Below are 23,464 nucleotides of genomic sequence, written 5' to 3'. Positions count from 1 at the left end.
CTGTGACAACTAATGGCTTTTCTATCAACTTGTTAATGTACGTGAATGACATCACTTTTGTCAACACAGATCCAGATAGTGGTGGTCGAGGAGGAGGCTGCCTGATTTGTGCAAACATTAGGATATCTCCTCAACCAGGGCAAAACTCAGATTTTGTGCAATAAAGATACTAATTGTCAGGAGTATTAAAGGAGAGATAGTGTATTTTATCTGGGACTCGAGATACCCCTAAAACAGCGAGTATTGCTCCATCCAATTATAAAACTGCTGTTTGGAAAATGAAGTCTGAGCTGGCACGCATTAATAATTCCCATTTAACACTCATGGGGCGTTGCAATGAAATCAAAATGCTGGTGCTTCCTAAGATCCTTTATCTGTTTAGGGCTAGTCCTTCTTTAATTGGACAGAAGTGACTAAAGAAGCTTGATGGGATCCGCAACAACTTTATTTAGGAATAGAAGAGGGTGAAGAGGACTTTGTGATTTTTGGTCATGCTCTTGGAAAGTGGTGGTTGTGCTGTACCTAATTTTGAGTATAATTATTGGGCATCTATGCTGCAGAATATGGAGCTGCTAATTACAGACACAAGTAGTAAGCATTCTGCAGCAAAAAGTCTTCCCAGTATGTACGATTATTTTTGGGCAATAAGGCAAGAGGTTCTTTTTTTGGAATATTGTACCCCAGTTATTGCCTCAAACTCAACGGAGACAAGACTGAGCTCATGCTCCTAGGTCATACTGTACCATCCTCCATAGACACTCTCTGGCCATCCAGCCTAGGCCCTCCCCCTGTCCCCAAAGACGCCATTAAGAGTCTTGGTGTCTGGCTGGATAGGTCCCTGTCATTTGATCAACAGGCAATAAAACTATCAGCCATCTGTTTCGGCATCTTGAGAGTCATTAGGAAGATCTTATCTTTACTCCCTTTTGAAGCAAGAAAGACTGTGGTTCTGGGCCTGATCCAATCACGTCTGGACTATGGGAATGCTTTATATCTTGGAGCTCCTGATTTTACGCTGCGCAAACTACAGTTGATACAGAACTGTGCAGCACGAATGCTTCTACAAATCCCTCGCAGATCCTCAGTAAAAACCGGACTAAGGAAACTGCACTGGCTTCCCGTTAGGGAGAGAGTCAATTTTAAATCATTATGTATTGCTCACCAGGCCTTTTGGTCCTTAGGTCCGGCAATCAATCTCCCCCTTATCACTCCCTATCTTCCCACCAGACAGCTGCGCTCTACCTCTGCCAATCTGGCAATTGTGCCGCAAATAAAGAGATCAAGATCTGGAGGTCGCTCCTTTTCTTATAACGTAGCTAGGCTGTGGAATGGCCTTCCCCACTATTTAAGATCTAACCCCGACATCCTCTCCTTTCGTAAACAGCTGAAAACGCTCCTGTTCATCAATTAAACAGCTCAGTTGACTTTTCTCTTCCCTTTTAGCTCCAGCTGGTATTCTTAGCGCTTGGACGCCTCAGGTCAGCTATCTGCGCTCTAGAAATCTTAATTCATTCATTCATTCAGTTATTGTATAAAAGTTCCGTTCAAGAAAATGTAGGCGGCCCATACAAGCTGGTCTATCTTGTGGGGCAAAATCATTATGATCTGGCACAACCTATATACACTGCTTTGGGGCTCCCGGTTTCCTCTGTTCTTCCATGGCTGTCACTTTTTGGCTTGGGAGAAAGCAGGGATACGTAAAATATGTGATCTCTTTGCTGGCGGTCAATTTTGTTTCTTCGGAGATTTGTAACAGGAGTATGACCTATCAAACAATACTTTTGTTAAATATTTGCAAATTCAGGACTTTTCCCCATCTAGACAAAGGCACAATATAATTAAATATGAGTGCTTTGGTGCAGAGTCCGAAGCCTGGGAGCGGGGTAAAATTAGGGGTTATATAGGTTACTCACTGAATTCGATCTTGAAGATGTTGATTCCCAATGTGAGAAATGGCCAATAAGGTTGAACATTACTGCTGATAATACTTTCTTTCAGCTGCCTTTGAAATCGGAGGAAGAAGGCTCTGCTATGTGCTGGGCTAAGAAGCCAACATTATAAGACACTGTTTAACCTATATTATACCCGTCAGAAGGTTCATTGCTGGGGAAAACAATCAGACTCAAACTATTATTCATGTTTTATTCCTCTACAAAGCTGGCTTCCTTAGAGATGAAATAGCAGAGTCTCTTGGGGAGAATATTATACATTTAAATGAGGATTACTCCTAAGATGATGCATCTAGGGATAGCGCATCAATATCTGAATGACAAATGCAATCTATATATTATATTGTAGCCATGGCAGTAGCTTGCATCCGCCTGAGATATTATTTTTTAAAAGCTGCTGCCATCAGTTTGATAACCTTTTAATTTACCTAAACTATCTTGACAATTATTCTGGATTCTTTGGGAGATTGGATTTACGGTGTTGGAAGGACTGTGTGAACTCGATAGTGTTTTTTCCACATTGTTCACGCATTTTAAAAGAGCAGCTAGCAACTACTCATAGTCATCTGGGATGTGTAGCTTTCTGACCGCTACAGGCTGCGCATTTTGGAGGAGCAACTTTGGGGGATTTTCGTTGGTGCTTTGGACACTCTCTGAGAATTATCCATTGATATACTGACATTATTTTCTTTCCTCCGTGTATGCGCTTGTATTGGCAGTTTAACTGTCATTCCCCACACATTCAAGATGCCTCGTGAGTCACTGCTCGCGATCTTACCTAGAGCCTTCCACCGTCATGAGATTATTTTCGACGCATCACTATCCAAGCCTTCCACCATCATGGGATTCTTCTTGACGCTTTACATCCAAGTATACTGGACTGCAGTGGGACCTTTGCTGCCATGTCGTGAGCCACTCTGCATGCCGTCAATTAAGTGACGCCATTTAAATTAGTGTCTGTCTCTTCATCTCGGAACTCCACTTTTCAGGTCAATTTGATGTGCAAAGACTCCAGACTTCAACACTTTAACCAGGGGAAGTATCCTTAAGAATTTCGTGTTCCTAAGAGCCTTCTTTCCCCACAGACTACGGTGACTAGCTTACTTATTTTAGTTATTTGTTTTTTCTTTTCACAGATGGTTATTTTCTATCACGGTTGCACATCGTGTTGGCACTCATGACATTCTTTCTCTTTGCTTCGTTGCTGGTACCTTTCATTTCTTGTGCTGCTTTCTTCAGTTCCGAGTATACCTTTGGCACAGTTAATATTTTGATATATTTCAAGGCAAAGTTACGATATTGCAACCCATTCTTTGAATATGTATGTGTTTTTATTATTATTAATGCCAATTTATTTTATATTGTGCTTAATCCGCCATCTTCTGGCATATTCTGGTACTGTACACTACATAATTTTAACATTTATTTTTATTTCGTAGTTGACACTTGAGTACTTCAGTTGAGTACCTGTGAGATTATTTCCTGTTTTGGTAATGATAATTATTTATGCTATTTGTTGTGCATTACACTTACTGTGCACTGCTGTTTTTCTTCATGTTCTGCCTAGCGCACAGTGTAACTCAGGTATTTCGGAGTTGTTCTTTGTTCATTCTTAATGGGTGAGTGTATCCCTGTACTTTCTGTTCATAGGTGAATGTATCCTGGATTTTTGCTTGTGGGTGAGTGTATCCCACTTTTTGTTTTCTTTACTTGTCGGGTGAGTGTATCCCGGTATGTTACTTGACGGGTGAGTGTATCCCGGTATGTTACTCTACTGGTGTGTGTATCCCGGTATATTGCCTGTGGGTGAGTGTATCCCATTTATTTTTAGGTCTCGTGACCTACAATGCGCGCAAGTGCATTGAGGGATCGAGAATTCAAGTGCTCAAAATCCTCATGAAACCACCAGCTTTTTGCTGGCGTTTTCATGAAGTTCACGTGGCCACAGGCACGCGCTTTTGGGCCATAAACTTGCATAGCCAGCTTCCCCCAGGCCGTAGCAGCACTCCTCCCACACCAGCACCTCCCCTCGCAAACACAGCCTTTACTTCTCCTCCCCTAACTTTGCCATCAGAACTCTGCTCTCCCCTCAGGCGCGGTGACATACTTCAAAGGCTTATCACTTCACACGGCCACAGGCCGTGCAAAGAGCACTTCAGTTGGTGCGCAGCCCCCCTCCCAGCACTGCCTTGTTTTCCCTTTCTTTTCTTTTTCTTTACATTTCCTTTTAACCGTTTTACTTGGTCGTTAGTCGTTTATTAGAAGATTCTTAAACTATCAACAACAATTACAATACAGCAGCTGAAACAACAGCACTTTGAAATCGAGCGTTTTGTGTTTTTTACAATATATTTAGTATTGTTAAGTTATACTGTTTTCTTCTCCTTCCTGCTACCCAGGCTCCACATTTCACCCATTGAAATAACTTTAGAGCAGCATAAAAGGGTATACAAACAAAGTAATGTAACTAAACAGAACATATATTCTTAACTAAATGTGGCATATACATGGATAATATATGGAACGTATGTAAGCATAACATACCATATGTAGAGTGCAGTGTGCAGAGTGCAGATTGTGAGTGCAGATTGTGGGTGCAGATTGTGGGTGCAGATTGTGGGTGCAGATTGTGAGTGCAGATTGTGAGTGCAGATTGTGGGTGCAGATTGTGGGTGCAGATTGTGGGTGCAGATTGTGGGTGCAGATTCAGAGTGCAGATTCAGAGTGCAGATTGTGGGTGCAGATTCAGAGTGCAGATTCAGAGTGCAGATTGTGGGTGCAGATTGTGGGTGCAGATTCAGGGTGCAGATTCAGGGTGCAGATTCAGGGTGCAGATTCAGGGTGCAGATTGTGGGTGCAGATTGTGGGTGCAGATTGTGGGTGCAGATTGTAGGTGCAGATTGTAGGTGCAGATTGTAGGTGCAGATTGTAGGTGCAGATTCAGAGTGCAGATTGTGGGTGCAGATTGTGGGTGCAGATTCAGAGTGCAGATTCAGAGTGCAGATTGTGGGTGCAGATTGTGGGTGCAGATTGAGGGTGCAGATTCAGAGTGCAGATTCAGAGTGCAGATTGTGGGTGCAGATTGTGGGTGCAGATTCAGAGTGCAGATTGTGGGTGCAGATTCTGGGTGCAGATTCTGGGTGCAGATTGTGGGTGCAGATTCAGAGTGCAGATTCAGAGTGCAGATTGTGGGTGCAGATTGTGGGTGCAGATTGTGGGTGCAGATTCGGAGTGCAGATTCAGAGTGCAGATTCAGAGTGCAGATTGTGGGTGCAGATTGTGGGTGCAGATTGTGGGTGCAGATTGTGGGTGCAGATTGTGGGTGCAGATTCAGAGTGCAGATTCAGAGTGCAGATTCAGAGTGCAGATTCAGAGTGCAGATTCAGGGTGCAGATTGTGGGTGCAGATTGTGGGTGCAGATTGTGGGTGCAGATTGTGGGTGCAGATTGTGGGTGCAGATTCAGAGTGCAGATTCAGAGTGCAGATTCAGAGTGCAGATTCAGTGTGCAGATTCAGGGTGCAGATTCAGGGTGCAGATTGTGGGTGCAGATTCAGAGTGCAGATTCAGAGAAAACTCAGCAGCACCACCACCACAGCATCAATCTGTGCAACCATTCAACAACAACTGGTTCAATTATGTTCTCTCAATGTTTCAAGCTTTATTACAAATGTCACAAAAAGATGTTATTTCACTTCTGTTCTTGGATTTTCATCACAATAAAATACACTGAACATAATCTTCACAAACGTTATTTACAAAAGTTTAAGCTATTGCCAATATAAATTACAATCACTTTTATTTAAGTATTAATTATTTAAAAAAATTAAAAGCTGTTGCTATTTGTAATATCAATACATCTAAGTCACGTAAATACAAAACATGTTGCATTACAAATGCTATAGTCGTCACATGTGCGAAAGTTATTACTATTGGCATTGAAAATGACAAAGCTATTAATTTAGCTATTTTCAAAATCAACACATAAATAAAAAAATTGTCATTTACAAGACCAATAGCTCAAACTTTCATAATGCGAGACCTATTGCATTGCAAATGCTTGTTTTCTATCACGGGTGGGTGTATCCCGGCACCATTCTTTCAGGTACATTTTATGTACCATTCTATTATTTATTTTCATTCTTTATTCTTCACGTACGTTCTTTTTTCCTATGTTGTGTGTAGTGTGTCCTGCTATGCTTAGCGTGTTGGTTCACTGTGTGCTATACTGCGGATTTTACTCACTCTTCATAGGTCTGCCGGAGACGTCTGGCGTTCAAGTTCTGTACGTGTTGTTTATTTCCTGAAACTTCTTGTCCTTTCAGGGTTCTTTTATGTTTTGTATTGCATTGTGATCCTGTGTGTCTGTTTTGGTGTGTGTTCTGTCATTTCAAGTTTTGGCACAGTTTTATTGGTTTTATTGTTCCCTTGGGAAAATGGGGGATGGTGTTCGTGCCTTGTTTTTACTACATTTTCTTGATTGTTGTAGTTCATTTTCTTGACTTGGTGTTTGTGCCTTGTCTTACTACAAGTTTCTTATTGTAGTAGTTCATTTTCCAGATTTTAGCAGTTCATTCTTGCTGTTTTGTGCGTTTCTTCTTATTCTGTTATTCTGTTGTGTTTGCATTTCTGCATTCTATGATATATTCATTATTACATTTTACATATCTGTATATCAAAATCTCATCCTATTTATTTTTCTTTTCTTTCTATTTATAAGGAAAGAGGATATGTTATAAGGTCTTTCCTTGTCTTTCTCCTGTCTTCCTTTCTTATTCAGCCTAGGAACACTTAGAATGTTCATTGATGTCACAGAATGTGGTGTGACTGGTGTGTGACAGTTGACTCCTGGCTGAGCTCAAGGAAACAGTTCCTGATGGGACCTTCATACTATCTTCATCTTGACCTACCAACTACCATGACCTCCTACCTACCACCCCTGTACCTCAACTCTGAATAAATATACTTCCTGGAATAACTACCTGGACTCCTGTGAGGTATTTACTTTCAACAGTAGGCCCCACCTATTTGAACAGCCACATCTCTTTCCATCAACTGCCTGGACTCCTCCACATGGCCTGCCTCCTACTCACACACATCCACAGAAACAAGTCCGGAGGCTGGGCTTCTCGTACATTGACTTTAAAACTTGGAACAAATTCCCACTACACATCAGAGCCTCCTCATCCCTACTTGAGTTCCGCAACAAGTTGAAGATCTGGCTCTTCAAACATCCCTCTGTCATATTCGAGACTAGGGACACACACCTGCTCTGCGCCAGGACACCCTCATGGGTGTCATTATGCTTTACAAATAAACATGACATATTCTCCAACTTTCACACAATATGACCATGTTATATTCACATTCACACACATGCACAAACATAAACCACATAGCCCTATTCCAAGTTCTTTGAAATTACTGGCAGCTAATGTGATACTGTGGTTTGCTATGCAGTGAATAGTACCAATATTAGCAAGTATTTCAGATGTCAGATTGAGGGATAATCTGCAACAGTGATGTGCTAGTGCACACAATTTAGACCAATTTTCCCTGTGCCAATTTTGACAGTTATTAACATTGCAAAACCTGAACTAGGAACAAATCTTGCAAATGCCCAAATATTGTAACATTTCTCAAAGCAAACCTGGAGCAAAAAAACTGTATGCTCACAATTCAAATATTGCCCGCCAACTTTGAAAGGGGATTTTAGTAGTGTATTTTATGTATAAGCAAGTCAATGTATGAGTGCATATCACATCTGGGTGCCCAAAAACACTTTCTGACTCTGGCCCAGGAAATACAAAACGTCTGGCTCGAGAGTAAGTTTGATTACGCTAGAAAGTATTCGCTTTTTAAAGTTTTGAATGTACTCTGTGCATTGTAAAGGATATGTGGGCAGGAAGTAAATGTGAATGTCAAATATTTTCTTTAGATGAAAACAAAATTGTAGTGTTGCTAAAGATATTTATGGCCCCTCTGCATTACCTGCAAGATGAAGAGCCGTGTGCTGCCCCCAAGCTTCAGGACGTGTCCCACTCGCAGGCGGCAGTAGGTTTTGGGTGGAATCTTCTTCTTGTTCACGAATGTGCCATGGGTGCTCCCCAGGTCGTACATGTAGAAGCCGCGGTCCTGCTGCTCCTCAGACCCGGCTGCCCCACGGTACTGGAGCACGGCGTGGTACCGGGACACAGAAGGGTGTTCCATGGAGACGTCGCACCCAGGCAGCCGCCCAAAGACAAACCAGGTCTGCCCTGCCAGGTGCAGGCTGGACAGGATGACCCCGTTCTTCAGCGTCTCCAGATGGTAAGAGGCGCTGGCAGATGGCACGGCGGCCCATGGAGGTTCGTGGTACGGGATGGGAGGGGTGCTCCTTGCCAGCACTGGTGGCTTCCCCGGAGGTCTCATCCTCCCCAGGCTACCGTCCTGTGGTGTCTTCTGTGAAGAGCCAGTGGACTGTGGCACTGCCAGATTGCAGTGATTGGCTGCCTTGCCATCACCAGTAGATCGTTCCCTTTCATCACTTGGGCCCTCACTTTGTGCAACTGCATCCTGACTGGGTGTCCCTTCAGAGTGACTGTCTGGCACCTTGTGATGAGCTGACAGCTCCCTGCCTTCATCTGGCCCCTGACTGGATGTGCCCTCTGACTGACTAGCTGGCACCTTGTGGTGAGCTGACAGCTCCCTGCCTTCAGCTGGCCCCTGACTGGATGTGCCCTCAGACTGACTGGCTGGCACCTTGTGGTGAGCTGACAGCTCCCCACCTTCAGCTGCTGGTCCATCTTCCAGGGCTGATAAATCCTGGCACTGACTGGTTTCCTTCCCCTCAGCTGCTGGCCGGTAACATTCTACCACTAGGCCCACACCATGCACTGTTGACCCATCACCCCCTACTGCTTGTACCTGCCCATGAACAGATAATCTGGCTGAACATTCACTGCTATCTGCAGATGAGTCTCCCTGAGCCACTGAGCCATCACCCTGAACTGCTGAGCCATCACCCTGGACTGCTGAGCCATCACCCTCTCCGTGTACTCCTGTCCTCTCACTCTGCTCCTTTGACCCCTCGCCCTTCTCAACCGGCCTCTTGTGAGTCTGTTCTCCATTTTCTACATGCGCTTCTTGTTGCCCGCCGTCCCCGGCTCCCCCCATGTCCAGTGCGGAGCCTTTGATTACCTGGGTCACCCCTTCTTCTGGAAATGTCTTTCAACCCCGTGATTGGGTTCTGAAGTCCGTTGCCTGTTACTACGCCTTTCAAAGACACGTTTTGTGTTGTTATGGTATCATATTTTGAGATCACTGTGTTTACAGCCAGAAGGACCAGAGTTGTAGCACTCCTGTGCTTTACTCCAATCACGCAGACGTAGACACATTCTAGTAGGGGTGGGATGTGTGGTGATCTCGGATTGGTTGAGATAACTCGTTTCATGCGATTGGCGGAGGGAGCTTCAGTCAGTTGCAGCGAGCGACTCCATTTGTACCGTGGCTTGCTGTGAATATTTCCCAGGCATATGCCCGCTGCTTATTGGGTTTTTGGAGGTAGGTAAGAGTACCGGCTTACAGGACAATAATAAAATGCCGCACATTGGAATACTCTGTCTCTTGGTTGGGTCCAATGGGCTATTGATTCCAGAGATAAAGCGTATTTATTAGGTGAACACATGTACGCTTAATGCTAAGGTACAGCTTGAGCCTCAAGATAGCCGGAACACGACAGTGACGCCATTGGATTGACTCTTCTGCAAGCCAGATAACGTTTACAGCGGTAGCGCAGCGCCTTTCGAAGCCGAGAGCCACCCGGCCAGCATTACGTCACGGGTTACGTAGGGCTGACGCCCCCTCCTGCCCCCAGTCTGTCTGCTGTCAGATACGCGGTAAGCTTTGTATACTTACACAGTCTCTCTACGGGTTTAGGAACTAACTAGCCTAGCCGTTCATGTTTCCGTATGCAGCCCATCGCATCTTAGGGAGTCTGTGCCCGACGGCCAGCGGGGTAGTAGCGGCCATGCGGCACCCATGATGGCCCAGATAACACCTGGCTTATTTGTCAGCATCACCCAGCATTCTGTGATGTGTGGTTTTTATTTATTTATTTTATTTAATGCATTTTTATGAAGCGCGGAATTTACCCGAAGGTGTCAGAGCACTGTACAGTAGAACCAGTTACGAAAGAACTGTTACAAGAATGGAACAAACAAAAATAGCATGCCATAGAGACGAAGCGACGCAGGCAAAAGGCACACAATCTCAAGCACAGCATGAACTGACTGTACAAGCAAAAATAAGACCTTGAGACCTATAGCCATACAAATCCAGGACTCGATTTACAAAGGCTTTTTTTTTGCTGTAAGCTTACATTTTCTGCCGAAATGCTCGAGAAACTCCTGCTCTGTATTTACAATAGATAGGAAGCAGCAGGACACAGTTATACTCTCCTGAGTGATTGTAAGCTAGTGCAGCGTGTACAACACGCAAGAGTAACGCAGAGTTGTGTGTATTGTAATTTTATTGTAATTGCATTTATATAGCGCTTACTACTCCAGACGAGGCGTCGAAACGCTTTTTTGGCGGGTAGCACGCTACTCCAGGACCCACAGAGGATTAGTGTTGAATTAGTATAGTGAAACATGCAAGTACATTTTAAGTGGTGGATAGGTTAGTCAGTTATTTGGATTTGGAATGATAGCAGAAGGATAGAGGAGGAAAAAAAAGGTTTGTATTTATATAGCGCTTGTTACCCCTGATGGATGTTGAAGCGCTTTTCTGGCGAGTAGCACGCCAATCCGGAACTCATAAAGGATTAGTGTTGAAAATTAGTATAGTAAAATATGAAGTAATTTGAGTAGTGGATATGTTATTCAGTTATTTGGGTAGAGAAGGGTTGGTGGCGGGATAGTGAAGGGAAAGAGGTTTGTACTTATATTGCGCTTACTACCCCTGATGGGGTTTTGAAGCGCAAGTAGCTACTCTGGAACCCATCAGGATTAGTGTTGAATTAGTATGATGAAACACTAAAGTAATTTTAGTGGTGGATATGTTAGTCAGTTATTTGGATTGAGAAGGGTTGGGGAGGGGTAGAAAAGAGGGAAGAGTCTAGAAAGGGTTATTTTGGGGATCATAGTAGTGGTTTGAGGTTAAATGAGAGAGTAGATGTAGAGGATATATTGAGCGAAGTATAGGCTGAGAAATAGGGAAGAAATAGGGAAGTGCATTGGAAATGCTAAATTAGAAGAAGGTGATAAATATATAGATCCATAAGTACATTGAAAGTATATAGATACATACATAATGGAGGTATGTATATTGGGCAGTATTTCTGGCCCTGGTCAGTCTCGAACAGGCTCAAACAGGCAACTGCCCTTGTCCTCTCCGCCCTTAACAGGCTCATATAGGCAACTGCCCTTGTCCTCTTTGCCCTTAACCGGCTCAAACAGGCAACTGCCCTTGTCCTCTTTGCCCTTAACCGGCTCAAACAGGCAACTGCCCTTGTCCTCTCTGCCCTTAACCGGCTCAAACAGGCAACTGCCCTTGTCCTCTCTGCCCTTGGCCTCAACGCCCGGTTGAGACGCCCTAAGCCTGGTCTTTTATAGCCCTAGTAATCAGGTGACCCCGTCAGCCAATGGGAACCCTAGCCCTAACACTATCCAATCACAACACTAGCCCTAAAACTCTAGAACCAATAGGAGATCAGGACCTTACAGCCAATCTTAGCCCTATCCCAAGCACCCAATCAGTTCATAAACCCTAATCTCTACGTACAGTAGAGGCCCTAGCCCTACCAGTAGTCGCTCCCCAAGTCCAAGCAACCAATGGCACAGGAAGCCCTTGTCCCTACTTCGAATAGATAGCCTAACCCTACTCTTAGTCCCACAACCAGTCCAGCAACCAATCACACCAGAAGCCCTAATCGCTACTTCAAATTAAATGTCTAACCCTAGCCCTAGTCCCAACAAACAATAACACAGGAAACCCTAGTCCCTACTACAATAGAAATCCTAGCCCTAGTCCCAACCCTACATTGATTGAATCACAGACCCAGAAACCAATCAGAAAACTTAAATACCCAACCAATGAGGACACTAACCCTAATCCAATAGAAACATCAGATACAACCACCAATCAGTGTACACATGTACAAACAATATCAGACCATATAAGGTTCCAGCAACCTCAGACAAGGTTTGCTGGCCAGTGAGTTGGAAGCTGCTTTTCCTGTTCAGAATCTCCTAGGAGACAGACAGGCTCAAGCCACACTTTGGACTTCTGCCGTTGCAATGCATATAAGAGATAACATATATAAGCAAAATGTTAAACTAATCATTTTAAAATGTTTTGTAAACGTGAAGGAATTTGAAATTGTAAGCTAAAAATTAAGTTAGCATCCTCTGATTGATTTGTGGGAGCAGTGCCAGTGCATGAAACAGAATATAATATTGACCGATGGGTGGCCTCAATTGAATTTAGAAAAGCTGTAACCTTCCCATTAAAAGTAAAATTTAGATTTTTATGTATTTGTGAATTAAATAAAATATTTTATAATTTGTGTATTTGTTTGCTAAATGCTTGTTTCCATATGTATGTGTATTGTTTTTCCGTTCAAATCATCAGCATTGCTTAGGCTGGGATCCCCAGATTCAGTAGGAGGTCCCCGGTTTCCAATAATGATTCAGTGGGGGGTTGCCAGATTCCAGTAAGGCTTAAGTGGGGGTCCATAGTAGTCAAAAGGCTAAGAACCACTGTTTATAGGCTATTTTAAATAAAATATATTGTAAAAAAAATGTTAACAAATGTTGTACTTTTAACAGATTTCCATAAAATTAATGTGTTTTATTGTAGTCTCCTTTGTATTCATGAGGGGCTCAGCAATTGTCTGCTGAAAATGCTGTACATCGGTGCAGAAATACATGAGTTTGAGATGGTTGGGATTATGTTTCCCTTGAAAGGAGCTTTGCCTGTCAGTTCGGGATGGACGTGAGCAGGATCAGTACTGATTTGCCTAAGGGAGGCCTCTGTCTAAAGAGCAGTTTGAGTGAAAAACTATGGATTGGAATGCTACCTAGACCGATTGCCAATGACAGAGACTATTTGCAAGTATTCTTTCCATCACCTTTTACGCAGAGGACATAACATCATAATAGAAGCTAGTAGATTCTGAGGGGAACTGCAGTTCATATTTACAGGGAAGTGTAACTTGTGAGACTATTTATTTACATTTGAGACTCATTCAAACAAACGCTGTATTTGGTAACACATACGCGCACAAGGGCTGGTGCATATGTTGGTGATTACACATGAAAAATGTAGATCATTTATGATGATTTAGATTTGAGGATCACAGAAATTGAAGAATCACTTTATGGTGACAAGTGTAAGACACAAACGTAAGCTCCATTGTATTAGCAAATATTTTATATTTACAGTTTGGGGGGTCATCGGTCAGGATGGTGATATGACATTGGCTAGTACATCGACAGATCAAGTTTTCAATTTCTAAGAAGTGAGACTTCAGTGTTGCTTACATTCAGTAAGGGAATCGGGAACTATTAATTGGATGGGACATTTGTTTTCCTAGCAATTGCAGAAGTCTGAGAGGCGATGGTGCACTTGGGAAAGTTCATACTTATTTACAGAATAGTTCATGGTGCAAGTGTGCATTTTGGATTCTTCATTCACTGTCTGTCAGTACGCTAGTCTCTGCCTAGGTTGTGTGGTCGTTACTTATTGAATTAGGTGAACTGGTTTCATAGAGAAATTTCGTTTTGCTAGTTACATATTTAGTAGGGCTGCGATTCTGCAGCCTCATTAAATCATGTAGCTTTTGAGACATTATGAATTTATAATTATGTGAATAAACACTAAATATTCTGCTTTTCTTTCTCTCTGGCAGGCATGTTTTTTTGTGGTACACGGGTATCTTCTGAATTCAAATTGGCGAGCTTGTGCAGTTTCTAAAATCAGGACAGTTCAGTCGATGGCCTTGAATCCTGGAAAAGTTCTCATCTGGACATCTCGAGCCTACAAATTATATGCTCTATTTGAAAGATCTTAAATATATTTTTGTATCAACGTTACTGACAGGCCACATAGTTCATCATTTCACACGGTCCCTATGTGATGCTTTAACACCAGAGGCATGATGATGAAATACTGGGGTGAAATACCAGCTTCCTCCAGCCAGGCTAGCCGAAGCTCCTTTGATCTGCTGCAGCGTGAGTTCAGGACTGTGGAAGTGCAAGACCCTCCATTACACCAGCCCTCCGCCAACAAGCCTCGGCATGCCACCATGCTGGACATCCCCTCGGAGCCCTGCAGCTTGACCATTCACACCATCCAGTTGATCCAACACAACCGGCGCCTGCGCGGTCTGATAGCTACAGGCCAGGCGCCGAACCCGCAACCCACAGAAGGCATCAAAGTAGAAGAGAGCGAGCCACTGCCACCCCGCCCAGTTACCCCGTTATTGCCTGATGACCTGCGTCCCTTGGATTCAAAGATCCCGAAGTTGCCGTTCCAGCTGCGCCACAGTGACCCGGAGAGTGATTTTTACAGGTATGTGCACACTTCTTTCTGTCATCCACAGGCATACGTTTCTTTGGCATGCTTTAAAAGAAATATGACTTTTGGCCTTACTAGCATCAAATATTGCAACAACAAAAAGTGTGTATAAATGCTCGCTCCAAAGCTGTATATTTACTTTAGTCCTTGGAAGGAAAATAGGTTTAATATCTCTGGCTAATACATACTCGTTAGGCAGTGGCGGTAACACTACCTTGACTACAAGTGTTTCCATTGGTAGCAGGCGGGGCATAGTTAAGTTCAGTATTTAGAGTGCTCTCTTCACCCAGTGTGTCCCTGGCTTCAGTGGGAGATATGACTAAGATCTGATGTCGAGCAGACTGGCTGAAGCTCTCCCTGCCTTGTGTCTGATGAGAATGATGGTGATGTCTATTTTCTTTAGTAGATTCACATTGTTTGTAGTGAACATAGAACATTATTTGATTAGCTGATCACTTCTAAGTCGACTGCTACTACCTGTTCGTGTAGGTCAGAAGTAACCGCTACTTGACACTAAAGTAAGGCTGCTTTTTCATTTCTGGTTCCCTGCCCATTCAAAACAACGATACATGCATAGAAAACTTGTAATGGAATTCCCACCTCTGCACTTCCTACCACATACTTGTCTGGAAGGAGCTTTCATTTCCTGTAAAGAGCCCATTCTGAGATAGATGGGGGAGGCACATATCAGTGATGGGATTAATGCTCATCCTTTCATTCGCCCTTGATTCCAGCCATGCTTCTAGGCTGATGCCTGAGAGTTCATTTGCGTTACACTCTACCACTTTAGAACAGTAGGTACATAGGTGGGTGAGAGAGAAAGTGTTTCAAATTAGTAATGGCTAGAGCGTATTGCTTCTGGTACAGTTCATATTTGTACACCTGATCTGAAAATTGATCCCTTTTTAAACTTGTTTTGCGAGGGCTGATGCAAGTGTCAGAAAGTTCTCATGTGAGTTGCTATCAGACGTGGTAGGCTCTCTAGAGACTTGTCAGATGAGTTCTTTAAAGCGCGTGCACATGTTTATGGGCCAGTGTCCTAGACCTAAGAGCTCCGTCTATTTGTAAGCATATTTCTCCAAGCTTCCACTCCTACACGAGTACCATCAGAAGTCTATCAGTAAGCACTGTAGCTCGCCATTGAGAATCCCTCTCCCGTCTGTGTTCAGACCACATGAGTAGAATAGAATAAAAGCCTTCTCAGATTTTCTTTGAGACTTTCTTGAGAATCATCAAAAGGTCGTTGTTCCATGATTTCAGTGGAATTATTATGCTGAAGAAGGATAAATGCCTTGACCCAGTAACCCTTCTGGTAGCTTTGGTCTACTGCTCCATGCCTGCTTTTTTTGGAGTACTTTTAGATTACGACATACTGTAAGTTCAAGAGGTGATCACAGTTAGAATACAGAATGTGGCATTTAACCTCCATAGGCTTAATGATCAAGCCATGGTTGTCCCAGATCAAAAGAATGTAGAGCACTTCTCAGAGAAAAAGAGATTTTGAGCCTGGTTGTGACGAAGTACAAATACCAGGAGTTGTAATCCGGATGCAATCAGATATGTATCAGTTATGTTTCCATTTAATCATGGAACGCGTGTTCGTGAAAGGGTTGCCTCCCCTATTTCATACGCTGGGATGAAGCTATTTGCCAGTGTTTGTATGCTTCGAAGAAGGAGGATGTGCCTTGTGGCCTGTCGACCAGTGATGCCTTGCTACCTTTCATGTTGTTGCTTGCCCTTAGTCTTCAACTCATTAGCCATGCACTGAGATTTGATGTTGACCTGTTCTTCATGCCGCACCTCAGCTTGGCAACCAAGTCAACATTTTATTTCTTGAGCCTCTCACACTGCATCTTCGTAATGGGCAACCTAGTTTTTCACCATCCTCTCCCCATCCTATGCCAAAGCATGGAATAATCAAATTAAGGTAGTCCCAAACCCACACTTTTTACTTTCCTGACTACATTTGACCATGACCTCTGCCAACTTGCTGCCAAAGAAACTGCCTGTTGATTTCAAAAGGCATTGCCCCGCCCTCAAACCTATTTAGCTAACTAGTTTCCAGCCCTCAACAAATCCTGTATCCCAGGAACATGAGCTACAGTAATGCTGGAACTGAAGCTGATAAATTGTTCTTTGGGAATTCAAAGACAACATCTGATGTAAATTCAGAGAGTAAGCTTTTAAATAAGAAACTACTTTCTCTGAAAAGAATTGGCTCAGAACTAAATTGATAATGGTGAAAGTTAATTTATATTGTGCAGTATAGTTTATAAAGACAGTTCAGTGAACCTTGGAATGTAGTTGTTTATTAGGGACTCCACAAAACCACAAAAATACAATTGAAGTCGTCAAAATAATACATGGAACCTCTCATTTATATTTGCCCCTATCCCAATGTCCTCCAATACGACCCCTTCCCCATGAATGTCTGATGTATGTACCACTTTCTTGCAACCCGGGATCTTGAAGAGCAGAGCCAGACTTGTGCCAATCTTTCTTTAGCTTTGCTAAATCCAAAATTCTTTTTAAAAAAACCTCACTGGTCAATGAAAACATCTCCTGCCACAGCTTGCTTTTCCCAATCTAATTTTCTCGCAACACACAGAACCGTCCAGGCACTGGGACGAGCAACCATATAGAGTTTGGCACTCTTTTTTTCAGTAAATGTGAGCTCACCATAGGCTTCCAAAAGCACAATTCACTGTCCTACTAAAAACCCTGTTGCCCACATCAACAAGTGTACGAATTTACTACTAATTTCTCCATTTTTAAACAAATAGAAAGGAAAGGCATATGCCTAGTACAGCACCATTGTAAAGTGTGATCTGCCCTATGTAACTGCCAATCTGGTTTCGACCCACTCAGCAGTATTGAGTCACAGTTCTGGCAATCTTTGAATACCTACATTTGCAAGGCAAGGACAGGGTAGCAGCACTGATCTCCTTGTCCTTATCTGCAACCTACAGCATTCTTGACTACAACTGTCTGTTCACTGTATCCATATAAGAGAATACGAGTGCAACAAAATCACTGGTACATGCAGGGTATCCAAGTGTCATGTTGGTCACTTCTTCCTAAAACGTCAAATGTATGTGAACTGCACAAATCTGCTCCCACCCCGCAAACATGGCTCATGTTTACATATGTGACAAGAGACCTGTTTATCAGCTGTCTGAATCTTATTAGCTTTTTGAGCATTAGAATGTATTGCGATTTACAAAGTCCAACTTTATCACAGCACATTCCAACTTCACTATATTCGTCTCCAGTGAGATGTGGCCTACCTGCCAGAGCTGGAGACTTTGGGGCTGGGGAACAGTTCAGGATCCTGTGATTCTAAGCAAATCACTCAATCTCCCCATGCCTCATGATAATCGTAGTTCTAATAAGATTGCACTGAATTCCTGCGGAGGGCCTGCCTTTTGGCGATGAAAGGTGCACCAGTAACCGCATGAAATCAAGATGTTTCTCCAACTCTTTGGGTTTACTGGAAAATCCAGTGCCGTGAGGGAAGTTATTTGTCTCCTGCTTTATTTGTGTAGTAGTCCGATATCAATTTCTAGACTTTATAAGGACGTTGCAAAGGTTCAGGCCGAGGGTATAATGCATTGCTGAGTATTTTTACAAATCTCAAGTTGCAAGCAAGGGTGGAGACCTCCGCTTGTGAAAAGCATACTGCCGAGGCCGCTACGCAGTTTTCTCGGATCATAGCTGGAGAACAGACAGCACAGACGGTGCAGCCATGATTTGTGCTTATAATTTCATAACCTGTAAGTGCCTCCGTTGTCTTGGTTGGCCGATGTTGGATTGAAGTCCAGGATCAGTAGGCCCAGCAATAGCATATACATGAACTCTCTCTGGGTTCTAACTTTGAGGGTAGCAATGTCATAAAACTCTAATGATCTACATATTCTTTCAACCAATCTGGTTTCCTGACAATCCTACCAAACCTCCCCGTCCTAACTCCCAGTTCTCCTGTGCTCTTTTCGGAAGTTGTAACTCCTCCTGCTCCAATTTGTTATCCACCTGTGGTGGTGTCCCTTGCACTCTCTTCTCCTCTTGGGTTGACACCCGTTGCATCATTGGTTTCCCTAGGCACATTGCTATCATCTGTCCACCACGCTCCAATACTTCTTCCACTTTCAGTGAACTGTACTCCTCCCCTGTTGCAGACTGACAATGCGCTCAAGTGTCACACTTTCCTATTGCTCAATAACGCAGCATTGCAAAGTATTTTGACCACCTTATGCGGTATCGAAATGTGCTCCGTCCACTTCTTAACACACCGGTCCTCTTAACTCTTATCAAGTCTCCTACCTGCAAACTGACCGGTTTACATCCATGTTTCATATCAAAATACTGTTTGTAAACCTGCTTAGCTTTGGCATTACGTCCCTTCACCACTTCCAATTCACTGTTCTAGTACTTGGCATCCACCCAATGTTATCCTTCATAAAAGCAGTTCTCCCTCTCATCAACTCAAAGAGACAGTGTCCTGTTGAAGCACAAAGCGCTATTCTGAATGCCCACAAAGTCTGAAACAATTTTACCTCCCTCTCCAAAGCATTGCTCTTAACTAGCTGTATTGACCCCTTGAGCCCTCTATTAAACCTTTCCACTGCCCCATTTCTAGCTAGGTGGTAAAGTGCAGTAGTACAATGCTTCACCCCATTCCGTCCCAAAAACTTCTCGAATGCCGCAACCACAAATTTTACTCCATTGTCAGTGGTCACAGACTCTGGCAATACTTCCCTCAGAAATATTCGATCTAGAAATCTAATCACAGTATTAGTATCCACATGATCAACTACTTCCACCTCTGGTTACTTGAAATAATGGTCAACCGCCACCACTAGATATTTCTGGATATCTCCCTCCCAAATAGGACCTGTAATGTCCAAACCTAGTTTCTCCCATGGGATTCCCGGAACACTAATCTGACACAAAGGTGGTCGTAGTGTGATTTGGCTTTTATCTGCATTCTCACACAAAATGCACTCCAGGACTTTTCTCTCAATGGCCAACCCCATTCCGGGCCACCTCTATAGGTCCTTCATACAGTTTTTCGTCTTTGCAATTCCTAAAAGCCCCTCATGGCACAAATCAATACTCCGGTTTCTTAACTTTACAGGTGCACAATCCTGCCATTCCATAATAATTTGTTGTCTTCCACCGACAATTCATGTTGCAGCTCCCAAAACGCTTCCAACTTTGTGGAAACATGGTCCTTAGTAGGCCATCCTTCCCTGAACCTGACCATAGTTTCAGCCAACACCAAATCATCCACATAAGCCTTATACCATTCCTTAGACCGAATACCAGCCACATCTTCTCCTAGACATGCTACACTGAACTGCTCAATGTCTTTACCCATGGCATCCTTAACAGGAAGCGGTAACCTGCTCAAGAAATCAGCTACTTTATTTTGTACCCCAGGCATGTACTGCACACTGAGTTGATAAGTTTCACTGACAATATCACCAACCTTAGTGGACAAATCCTTGGTGAGTGGTTTATGATCACTCCTTAATACCACACAACTTCCCCAAATGAAAGGTCTGGAATGCTTTAAGCCCCACACACATGCTAAGGCTTCACGTTCTATCACCGAATACTTTTCATCTGTGGGTGTACACATTCTTCCCCTTTCTCATTCCTCTGGGTGATTACGGCCCCAATGTCCTTTCCGCTTGCTTCAGTCATGATTTAGACTTCAACGTGGCACATAGCCACACACATCTCCTGCTTAATAGAACCAAACTCCTCCTGGCATTTAACTGACCACTCACATTTTCACTTGTTCTCTAGGAGTTGTCTCACATTGTACGTTTTGCTTGCAAAATTCTCAATGAATTTGGGATAGAATTCCACAAGCCATAGGAAGGCTCTTACATCATCCTTGCTACTAGGTATTGGAGACTTCTCTATGGACTCCAGCAATTCACTCTTTGGTTTAATGGGCTCGACGGATACTACATGACCCAGGTACATCACACTCTGTCGAGCGAACCTACACTTACTGAATTCTGCTGTAAGACCCTTTTCCTTTAACACATCCAGCACTTTCCTCACTGTCAAATCATGATCGGCATTGGTTTTACCCATTATCAAGAAATCCTCCTGCCTTCTGCACACCTAGACGTGTCCCAAGATGCTGCATCCTGCACACTTTCTGGAAGTGACCCAAGTTGCTGCATCCCGCACACTTCTGGCTCCTTGCAAATGCCCTATCTTCCCGCACCTAAACATCTGCCCTTGAATGCAGAACGATCAAATTGCTCACAGGTTTTACCTTTGTTCACAACTTTGTTGACAGGATCACAACACAGTCTCCACATTCCCGGGCTTAGTCAGATGGCACACTCTGGCTCTACAATCCAGTTGCCATAATAAGAATGTTGCAACCAGGACCCAGTTGTGCCCAGAACGGCAGAACCCACATCACACGAGTTGTGGCTCAGGATTATAGGACACTTCCTCCATTTCGACTGAAGGTACCATCACCTCTGTCAGCCGTTATAGGTTTCAGCTGAAACAGCTGCCTCTTGTCGCACATACTTTAGCATGACACCCACCCACCCCTCCCATCAGGCCGCGGTGCGCGTCTGAGTGCGCAGGCACTCTGAGTCGCTGAGAGGTCCCCCAGGTCTGTAATTCTCACAAGATGGCTACCCCACGGTGAATATCCTGAGTGGAGCTGAGAGTATATATCAGCAACAGGATGATGCAGGATTATTGTAAGAGACGTGCGCAGGAGTGGAGCTCTTTCAACATGCATTCGCCACCTTTGATGGAACTGCCGCCACTGTTAAAGGTGCACTCAGGGTACAGAGTTTAGCTGTGTTATAACTATCTCACAAACACACTCATAGGTTATGCATTCACTGTAAACATTAAGTGCAAAATGACAACTTAATTTAAAGTATATCTCTAATCATTAACAGAAAAACATTATTGACTAGTAGAACATATTTAATTCATTAAATACATTCCTATTTAAAAATCTTTATGGTTGCTCTTCAGATGCAACTCCTCAAATATAACACAGAAGAACCTGCCTACTTACATTTTAATGAACTTTGTACAAAACTCATTTCTTGGTTTAGTGCAAATCGGTATCACCAAATCTCTTTCCCACATGTTTCCCACTCAAAAAAGTACACAACATTTTAGCAACATATCAAAAGATATATGTTTTGAATTTCAGATCATTTCAATAATTTCCAATTCAATACAATTTAAATGTATATGCTTTTGCCACACAAGGTATTTACATTGCTCAGCTTGAAGAGCCTTTTTGTACTACAAGATTTTAATATCATATTTTCAGATATGAACATATCTTGCAAATAATTATAATACATTAGTTCAGAAGACAAATTCCCATTCTAATTTGTGCAGGAAAACGAGGTAATGCTATCGTTCATTTATTGAGAAGGACTGTGTCTGGATATCCCTTAGATGCTGAATGGGAGGTGTGTGCAACACTTCAGTGGCCATCAATTGTTTGCCAGAGAAACCGTGGCAGAAAGGTGTCCCAAAGCAGGCAACGCTCTAGCAACGCGTTATTCTTTAGTGATGCTAATGAGAATGCCATGTGGGCGTTATCAGCCGGCCTAGGAAGTTAATGTAATTCCCCTGGTGAATGCATGCAGCTGCTTCATACCTTTCTTTTGTGTGTGCAGCACAAAGGCAGGAGCTGAACGGGCACCTAAGCGTGTCTGTTAGAGGGAACACAGCTCCAGGGTTTGGCAGCAGTGACTTGAAACTTGGCTTTCCTAAATGGTGGAATTTGCATTATAAGATCTGAAACTGATCTTGGCTGACGCCATGACTGGCAGATGTGAAATGTACTAATCGCACCGTTTACAGGTGAGCATTAGGAACTTGGAGGCAGGCGCTGGAGCAGGTTCTGCTTGCTCTGACTCCAGCCTCGACTTCCTGTTTTCATAAATAGGCTGACGTCGGAGCTCAGAGGTCGTGACCTCCGTGGCCTACCTGATTGCCCATGTACAGAGCGCCCCAGCGTAGCCTTTTTTTGTGGCAAATGTTGTTAGCCTGCAATGAACGGACACAGTAGTCTGTGGAATTATGGCAGCTCTCAGATTCTTTCAAGGTCTAATCCAAATCCTTCCTTTGGGCTTCCCAAAACATCGAGGGCTCCTTGCAATCAAAGCACCTATTCTGATCCAGCTGTCCTATTTTGATTTCTCTATTGACCTTTTATTTTTTATTTGTTTTCCAAGGCTAAACCTCGGGTACCGTAGTGTCAAAGAAATCTTTTTATATTCCAAGTTCAGAATCTGAAAGGGATTTTAGGGTTTCCACAATTCAATTAGAGCTAATTAAAGGAGTATTTTATTGTGAGCTAATTATAACTTGTAAAGCATAGCCAACAGGGATATTTAGTTTTATATTATTTTACATTTATTTTTCAGAAGAAGCGGGAAAACGCCAGATTTTGCTGCACTTTTGCTGCTTTTGAAACTTCTGCTGCCAAGTATTACAAGTAAATGCCCTACTCGTAAGCCCTTTTTGGTAATTCATAGCGCCACTTAGACCCACTCCAGCCTTGTTAAGGCACGTATAGGCCTGTGATCGTCTGCATAGTCCCTGGATCCCAGTATATACTTCACCCGCATTTAGGTAGCATGTCTCACCTCCATCTCACATTCCTTCATTGCTTTCATTTACTCAGGAAATCTACCAGTTAGTGTATGAGCCGTACTCAAAACAGTTCAGAAACGTGTAGATGCAACCTCTGATGCATGTTTGCTTGTATATGATTTAGGAATTGCAAATTCAGCAAAAAATAAATGCACGCTCCCCTCTGAACTTACACACTGACGGCATTTATTCCTACTCCCTCATCTTAACATGATGCTTGGAAATTATGGTGCAGAAACAAGGCTAGACATTTGGCAACATTACCTGTACAAACATCCATGAGCACATT

The 23,464-nt window shown here is 43.2% G+C and overlaps 2 protein-coding genes across 2 annotated transcripts in view; one reads left to right on the top strand and one right to left on the bottom strand.

The window, feature by feature from the left end:
- The window catches only part of SLC4A1AP (solute carrier family 4 member 1 adaptor protein), a 119,138-nt gene extending 109,819 nt beyond the window's left edge, over window positions 1-9,319 (bottom strand). The window contains exon 1 of the mRNA XM_078647497.1: window positions 7,939-9,319. Within this exon, the coding sequence (XP_078503623.1) occupies window positions 7,939-9,102 (1,164 nt within the window). The 5' untranslated portion in view covers window positions 9,103-9,319. The remainder of the gene's footprint in view (window positions 1-7,938) is intronic.
- Window positions 9,320-9,710: 391 nt separating this feature from the next.
- The window catches only part of SUPT7L (SPT7 like, STAGA complex subunit gamma), a 93,377-nt gene continuing 79,623 nt past the window's right edge, over window positions 9,711-23,464 (top strand). The window contains exons 1-2 of the mRNA XM_078647498.1: window positions 9,711-9,824; window positions 13,838-14,499. Of these exons, the coding sequence (XP_078503624.1) occupies window positions 14,084-14,499 (416 nt within the window). The 5' untranslated portion in view covers window positions 9,711-9,824; window positions 13,838-14,083. The remainder of the gene's footprint in view (window positions 9,825-13,837; window positions 14,500-23,464) is intronic.

Source organism: Lissotriton helveticus, chromosome 6, assembly GCF_964261635.1.
Source record: "Lissotriton helveticus chromosome 6, aLisHel1.1, whole genome shotgun sequence".
NCBI classification, from domain to species: Eukaryota; Metazoa; Chordata; class Amphibia; order Caudata; family Salamandridae; genus Lissotriton; species Lissotriton helveticus.
This window is presented reverse-complemented; position numbering and strand designations above follow the sequence as displayed.